The sequence below is a fragment of the Populus euphratica genome, unplaced genomic scaffold (genome assembly GCF_000495115.2).
Source record: "Populus euphratica unplaced genomic scaffold, PopEup_1.0 scaffold110.1, whole genome shotgun sequence".
Classification (NCBI taxonomy): domain Eukaryota; kingdom Viridiplantae; phylum Streptophyta; class Magnoliopsida; order Malpighiales; family Salicaceae; genus Populus; species Populus euphratica.
The window spans coordinates 985,886-994,390 of record NW_011499904.1 but is presented as its reverse complement, the minus strand read 5'-3'; the positions used below and the strand labels follow the sequence as shown (position 1 = coordinate 994,390).

At 30.2% G+C, this 8,505-nt stretch overlaps 1 protein-coding gene across 2 annotated transcripts; it reads left to right on the top strand.

The window, feature by feature from the left end:
• The first annotated feature begins 470 nt into the window (after positions 1–470).
• LOC105133261 (uncharacterized) lies at positions 471–4,433 on the top strand. Of its 2 annotated transcripts, XM_011037175.1 has the most exons (5): positions 471–939; positions 1,039–1,355; positions 2,950–3,024; positions 3,122–3,262; positions 3,710–4,433. In XM_011037175.1, exons 2-5 carry the CDS (start codon positions 1,170–1,172, stop codon positions 4,037–4,039), a joined length of 732 nt encoding a protein of 243 aa, XP_011035477.1. In that variant the 5' UTR covers positions 471–939; positions 1,039–1,169; the 3' UTR covers positions 4,040–4,433. The 2 variants fall into 2 exon arrangements, with proteins under 2 accessions (XP_011035477.1, XP_011035476.1); XM_011037174.1 differs by having other exon boundaries at positions 471–1,355.
• The last annotated feature ends 4,072 nt before the right edge of the window (positions 4,434–8,505 follow it).

Sequence of the window (8,505 nt, the reverse complement as noted above, 5' to 3'; positions counted from 1 at the left end):
GAGCATTTGAATACAAGTTTTATTGTAAGTATTATAAGGATGAACATTTTCGGTTCGGTTTAGTTTTTAATTATAAAAACAAACAAACTAAAATTTTATAAAATATAAAAAATAAAACTAAAACCAATTCAAACCGGTCAATTTTAATTCGGTTTGGTTATTTTATATTAAAAATCAAAATTAAACTAACCTGTTTTGATTCTATTTGATTTGATTTTGACTTAGTTATTTTATATGAAAAACCAGAAACTATATTATTTTTTAGGATATTTTAACTTTTTAATGAGTTTGATTTTAGTTTTTTTATTTAGTTTTTTTAAAATATTCAGTTCAGTTTAATTTTTTATTTTATATTTATAAAACCAAAACTGAATTATATCATATATTTTTTAAAATATTCTAACTTTAATGTTTTAATTTTTTTAATTTTCTTATTTTTTAAGTTTTTTCCTCACCTTTAATGCACTAGGCAGAAGAAAGGAAGACAAGGTACAGATTGGTGGGCCGTCTTCCCGCCATCTACACCGCTCCCCACCACACACCTCATCATCCTCCAATTTTCTCAATTTTTCTTTTTAGTTATTTTGATTCTCTTTCTAGCTTTCAGAAGACATCAAATCTTCTACTGTAATTGGGGCATCTGATCTCTCTGTAGCCAATTTTCTCTTGACTAGTGACTCAGCCCTAAAAGGACACATCCTCCCTCTCTCAGAAACGCACAAGCACTCACACACTCTCTCTCCTATGCACAATACCCAAACACATCTTTCAAAAAGTTTTTAACTTTTGTGAATTCCCCTCATTTTATCTCCCTTCTCTCACTCGCTCTAGCTAGAAACGACAATCATTCTGGAAGCTGCTGAATTTAAGTAGCGGAGAGGATATGCACACACCTATACCACTTACATTTCATTTCACAGAGTGTTATTAGAATCATGTGTAGGGTTTTCTCCAAGAATTTGAAGGGAGCTCTCTATGTATTTTAATTAAGATTTCTCTACTCATTTTTATTTTTTTTGTTGTTTTGTTTTTATCAAGATCATCAGTCTCCATGTTGAATTACAAGTTCCAAAAAAGGTAGAGCTGGGGGTGGTGAGGAGAACAAGTACTATTATAATAATCATAATCATAATACATCATCAAGAAGTAGAAATGGAGGTGGTGATGAAATGATGATGATGAGTAATAGTATGAAGCCTGCATGGCTTGAAGGATTGATGGCAGAGACATTCTTTGGAGGTTGTGGGGTCCACGAGAATCGCAGAAAGAATGAGAAGAACGTCTTTTGCTTGCTCTGTTGCCTTAGTATCTGCCCTCACTGCCTTCCCTCTCATCGCTCTCATCCCCTCCTCCAGGTACACAATTTATTACTTCTTCTCCATAGCTAGCTATCAGAATTCCTTGTATATATCTATATGCATGTCTTTCTTACACATATAATTGTACCTTTTACTCTAAATCTGAACTTTTTTAGGGCTTTGTTTTCCTTTGGAGAAAAAACATCCTTGATTCCTCGGTGGGTATTTAAAATTTCTTCTGTTATTTCTCTTCACTTTTTTTTTTTGGTCCTGATTTTTCTCATGTGAAAGTGGAATCTTCTCTGTGTTTATAATTTCCTTACACAGTCAATTACACCCATGTGATTCACATACAATTTTCAATCCTTTTTACCAGTTGTATTTTTTCTAACTTTTGCACAGTTTTTCTTGACTTGCCACCTTGAATTACTTGAGTCTTCTTTTGAACCATACTCTCCCTGGATTATTTGATGGGTTCTTGATAATTTTTTGAAAGCAGTTCAGAAATCTTAAAATTCCTTTTAGGTGTCATCTCCCTTACATGAAATCTGGGTTTGAAGTTTTGTATTGTATACGTACAATTGTGGACTTTTCTTTATCTACTATTTTTTTTTCAAAGAACTTCATAGATTTTCCTTCGAATATTATTGGCATGTCTTTCTATTTTCTATTTCTCATTATTTAATTATTGTTCATATTCCCATGTATGTAGTTCATCTCTCTCTCTCACCCCCCCCCCCCCCCCCCCCCCCCCCCCCCCCCCCCCAACCCCCCACCATACATGTACATATAAAAATCTTCTGAAACCAACAGCTAAAAGTTTTAGAATACAAACAAGCTAGCTAATATTTCAAGGTCAATTTCCTATTTGTGGGTTTAGCACATTGAGCAAATTGAACATTTATTTTAATTTCTTTTCGGAAATTTTCTTTCTTTTGTATGATTCCACCAATGGATGTCGTCCATGAATCCAAGATCCTCTTAAGCGTATTTCCTTTCTATCAAGATTTTCCTAAGATTGATTATGTAATTAAACTTTACCTTATTTATTTTAGTTTAGATGGTGTTCCATAAATGGATTATCTTGTCTCCCTTGATTCCCACCTTTTTGATTTGGTTTGTTTCCCATATGTGGAAGATTTCTTTTCTATCCATTTCCTCTGCAAAGCTTCCTCACCTGTTGCTTTCAAGAAAGCGAAAGTTTGACCATATTTTTCACTGTTCATTTTCTTGTTCGTTATATTATTTATATATATTTCTAGAATAAAAAATCCAAGTTCATAATTTATTCTCTGCTCAACTCATTTACTATTTTACTTAGCTATTCGTTTTTTCTTATGAGGAAAGAGGTTTCACCTAGAATTTAAGTTGGTAATGGTGGGTGGGGTAAAAGCTTACATCACTTCCATGAAATAATTACAGACTTACAGTTATCTACCCCAAGATGCCCATTGCCTTCCCAACATTATCCTGTGCATCATCAATTATAGTTCGTTTAGGCACTCGTTGTTAATGATCTTTGACTCCATGCGTAGAATTCAATATATATGGCTTAATTGGATGACAATATAGTGGCAAATCGATTCCTACCTATTAATAAGCTTTAGATGGAACTAATTATTGGCGTAATTAGATACCATGCATGTAACAGGTACGGAGATACGTTTACCATGATGTGGTTCGCTTGGGGGATCTTGAGAAGCTCATTGACTGTTCTTATATTCAGGTAATTATAAATTTTGAAGATAATCCAGCGATCTTTAATTAGGTTGAAAAAGAGAAGAGAGAGATTATGATATCAGCTGTTCTTATTTGTTTGACAGCCCTATACAATAAACAGTGCCAAGGTGATATTTCTGAATCAGAGACCACAGTCAAGGTCTTGTAAGGGTTCAGCCAACAATTGCTTCACTTGTGACAGGATACTCCAAGACCCATTCCACTTCTGTTCTCTCTCGTGCAAGGTCCATTTTAATTTCCTTGATTGGTTAGTTTTAATCTTGCGGGTTTTCCCAAGTTTGTAAATGTACATACACTATAAAGGTCTTTTTTCTATGACAGGATTTTTTTTTTTTTTTGAAAAGGGAGTAATTACTACTTTGATTTGGTTGCACTAGGAATGCCAAAAAGGGCGTAGTTGGGGTGATCTTAACTAAACTCCCCCACGCCCCACCCCCCAAAGTGGATGTGCTTTTAGCTTCCTTGTTAGGTTTGTGGGTTTTAGCTGTCTCTTGTTGAATCATCCAGATTATAGCACTTTGTTTCTTGGGAGTTGCAGCAAGTAAATTTTACTACCTATATAGTATACGTACGTACGTTCATTTATGTCGCGTTTCCATTTTTATGTTTGTTTTTGCTTCTCTCTTTTGACCTTCATGCTCATCGACTTAGAAAAGGTACACAAAATGCAGGTTAATCACCTGGTGGATCAGGGGGAGGCTCTCTCTGCTATTCTCTACAGGATTGATGAATCTGATTTTGCATTTTCCCAATTTGAGGGATTGAGGATGGACAGCTCCGAGATTATCGATGATGAAGGCCAAATCACCCCGAGCTCCATTCTTGAGAACCCGTTACAATACAGAGGATCATCGTGCTCCGGTGACATCATGGGCAGTTCAGGAACAGCACATGAACCCGAGGTCCTGAAAAAGAAGGAAAAAAGTGGCTTCCTTCAGGGGAATTTCTTCTCCTTGAGCAGCAGGCGAAAGGGATCTCCTCACAGGGCTCCTCTCTCTTAAATTGGACCCAGAAAAAAAGGGTTCATAAACTATCTGGAATAATATATCTGGAATGCTATGGTACTAAAGTTGGTCATGGTATTAAACCAATCAGTATAGCTAGCAAGCAAGGCTTAGCAATTGCATGGAATGCTTACTTAGGAATTTATCTCCATGTTTTTTTTTTTGGTAATCGTTTCTAGGGTAGGAATTTGCCTGGGCATTTCCATTGCTGACTTTAGGTGGTTGTAGAGAGACTGGATTTCTATCTGAAATCTAGGCCAGCTACGCTCTTCACTCCACCAATTTTGCATCCATGTAATGGAATCTGTACGTATACATTTATATACACGTATGCTGTTTCCATATATTGTATCCGACTGTGATCTTATTACTTTTCATATGTTCATGATCACTGCACGCGATGTTTTTTTTTTTTCTTGAGATAGAACTTGATCAAAGTGGTGCATAATGGACTGGATTATTTTTTATATAAAAAATAATGTTTAGATTTTAAAATGAGTCATAAAAATAACATAAAAAATTATTTATAATAAATTTATAATCATGAGTTAATCTTGAATATCTCATCTTGTGATTCAGATTATATAATTGAAATAACTCTGTAAAAATATAAAAAAAATTATAAAGCATTTAAAAAAAACACTTGTGTTAATTTTTCAAGTCATGAGACCTAAAAACATCAAATCTAGAAAAATTATAAAGTTTAAATTTTAATTAATAATATATTAAATGATAAAATTAAAAAAATTTAATTATGTAAAAAGATTTTAAAATAAAATTTAAAAAATAAAAAATAAAATTATATATTAATCAAAGGGTGAAATTTAAAAAAAAATCAATTCAATAAAAGAAAAAAATAAGGATCAAAGTTGATATTATATTAAAAAATAAAAATCATATATTTTTAATTAAATGGTAAATTTAAAAGAATATAACTCTTACAAAAAACCAAAAAGAAATTAAAAATTAAAAATTGAAAAATTGAAAAACATAATACCTACAAATTCAATTGAATGGTGAAATTAAAAGTTAATAAAATTTTTATAAAAATAACAAGATAAAAAAATAAAAATTTAAAAACTCAATACCAAATTAAAATATAATTTTTGATAAATTAAGATTTAATAGTGAAATTAAAAATAAATAATTTTTTTATAAAAAATCCACTAGCGAACTTATCATACCACTATTTCTAAAATAGTTATTTGATATTGAATTAAGATAAGAAAATATTTATTTTTTGAATTAATTTGAAAATGATAAATGAAATATGAAAAAAAAAAAAACTTGAATGCTTTTAAAATTCAGTGCAAAGTTTTCAGACAAGGGGAAAAACATCAGTGCTTCAAGGTATGGAAGGGTTTTAGGTTATTTTGACCTGGGGATATATAGTGCTCCGATTTTTATTTATTTTTTAATTTGAGAAAATGAAGTGCGAATATGATTTAAAAGAAAAACAAATAAAACATTTTTGGACACTAGCTAGCAAAATAGTACAATTCTCGGGGTGAGGTACGCAAGGGGCGCATGTTAGAGACATGGAACAGGAGGTCATCTCAGGCGTGATTAGTACGAGAGCGTGGGAGTGGGGATTTCAAGTTTCTAACAGACAAAAAGACGGTGTGAGGACAAAAAAAAAAACACCACCCCTACTAACACCTACCGCAACCCCTAAACTAATCAACAAGTATTGTTGTCTTCTGTACCTTTTATTTTGCAATTGGAAATATAATAGTGTTTATCTTTTAAAAAGTATTTTTATTTAAATACTTCTTAAAATAATATTTTTTAGGATTTTTAAATTATTTTTTATATTAACATATTAAAAAAAACTTAAAATAAAAAAATTAATTTAAATTTTTTTAAAAATACTTTTAAAATATAAAAACAAACGTTTCTATCAACGGATTTTTTTTTTTTTACCCGTACTTGGTATGCTATTAGCTCTACATCCTATCGGACCCCCGCCCCATTCATTAAATGCATACACCTATACATTCAAATCCATAATATAATATCTTTCAGTATTGTCTCACAAGGATTTAATGCAAGATATGGGTTGAAGATTCAATTCTAGTTAATTTGAGTCACTCGAATCTAATTTTTTTAATATACACACACACACACACAACTTTATTATAAATTGATGTACTGATAAAGTTAAATTAAATTGATTTTAGCTTGATTTTCTTATCACCAGAATTAAAAATTCAGGATGAAAAATTATTTAATTAACTGATAAATACAACTATTTTTAGGATGTATTTGAGATTGTAATAATAATAATAGTTTAAAGTATTTTTTATCTAAAAAATTATGAAAATAAATTATTTTTATTTTAAAAAATTATTTTTATTTTAATTTTTATTTTAATTTAAAAAATTATTTTTATTTTAAAAAATTATTTTTAATATATATAAAAACATTGATTTGCACCCCGTTACAAATATAGCTTAATAAAAGTGTTGTTTTGTTGATGGTTGTGCAAAGATTCAGCCATAAAATTAGTAGCAAGGGTTAATTCAGTCCCCAAAAAAAATAGAAGTAAGATGGGGTGAGGGCACATGGCCTCTCCCTTTCTTGTCCCCGCTCCCCATTTACCACACCTCCATACAGACAGCAAAATTATTTCCTGACTAAATTAACTGTGCCACGAAGAAAACATTGCATGTACATTTCAAATTTTGTCGCAACGATTGGACTCGTGCATCCTTTTCATCTCTGATTTCACTGTGTCCATTAAAGATTGCAGATTGTGGGTTTAAATTCAAGAGAATGCTGCCTTTTCAATTTAAACATTAAATAAATGAAGTGTTAAGATTCAAACTTCAGATGATTTAATTAATTAATCAAATTAATATCATGTAAATTGAGATCCTAACAGTTCATGTCTGTTTTGTTAACCATTTTGACTAGAGTATTTTTAGAACCACATACAAGTTATTCAATATTAATTTTTTAATATGATGTATTTAAAAAATATTTCTTATGATGTATTTAAAAAATATTTAATATTTTTTTAATATATTTAAATACATCATATATTTCTCACATATGATGTATTTAAAAAATATTCAATAATTTTTTAATATATATATATATATATATAACTCGGGGTGTTCATACTAGGTTACATGCGCTATAATTAATTTTTGAATTAATTAAATATTTTATAAATTTAATAAATAAATAAAATACAATAATAATAACAAATATATATAAAAAAAATCAAATTTAAATTCAAAAAAACAAAAACAAATTCCTTTTATTACTAAACTTTTACCTCAAGTGCAGACAGGGATATTTTTGAAATCACGCATCGTGTATGAAGTGATAAATGATGTTTCCATCAGTAAAAAAATTTGAGCGTGCACCAGACAAAAGGGGACGACGACGGTAACTCACCGTCGTCACCGACACTCAATGAGGGCATGTGTCATGGAGAAAGAAAAGGTCATGGATCATGACTATACGTAAAGGAGGTGATCTGTGGGGATGGGGAGTGTTTGGTTTAAATTGAAGTGGACCAACGAACCATCTAGCCACCGCTTCATTAATTGGGTTGCTAACGGTTTAACGGCAATCTTTTGGCCGTTAACTATTGGAGCTGTACTTTCCGTATCATACTTTCATTTAATTTGATCGCTATCATTGACCAACGACCCTTACAGAAATATTAATTTTTCAGTATTTTAAGTTGAGAATCTTCATACGTGCTCGTAAAAATCCAGTCTACTGTAAGAAGTAATTTCGAAAACTTCTGAGGTCAAGAAGCATTCTTATTTTTAAAAAAGAAAAATAAATATTAATAAAATTATAAATAATTTAGAATGATCTCGAATTTTAGTGAAGACCCTAAAAAAAATCATATAAATTTATATGCTCAGTCTTCATATGATTCTTAGAATACTTTAATGGTTGAATGCATGACACCTACCTAAGAATAGATTGATTTTAGGAATCACATATGCAAAAGTTTTGAGAATCAAACTAAGATTATCCATGTATATTCATATAACTTCCTTATTTATGACTTCTAAACGAGTTAATATAATTCTGGTTTATTTTATATTTTTTATATTTTGTGGAGTTTTTATTTTTTAGAAATTAAAAATAATTTTGTACTTTAAAAAAATTTGAAGTTTTTTTAAAATAAATTGAATTTTCATGAGGACACACGAAATTTTTTGAATAAAAACACAAGAAAATATTTTTTTTAAGAGGAAGTTTTCATAATTAATACTAATATAGTAAAATCAAACTGATAGATAATACTTGCGTGTAAAATGATAAATCAAATTGACAATACATGTCTCGTTTTGCATCCACCCTCGTAGTTAATATAGTTCACAAGCAATAAAAAATGTCAATACATTGTTAATGGAGAGATTAATAATTAGAGTAAATGATTTTTTTGTAGAAATGATATAATTGTAAATTTTATCTAAAAAATTTGATGTAAT

Coding starts and splice junctions, on each gene's coding strand:
- LOC105133261 (XM_011037175.1), top strand. CDS start 1,170: ATGATGATGATGAGTAATAGTATGAAGCCTGCATGGCTTGAAGGATTG. Junction 1,356..2,949: donor GCTCTCATCCCCTCCTCCAG/GTACACAATTTA, acceptor TGCATGTAACAG/GTACGGAGATACGTTTACCA. Junction 3,263..3,709: donor TCTGTTCTCTCTCGTGCAAG/GTCCATTTTAAT, acceptor CACAAAATGCAG/GTTAATCACCTGGTGGATCA.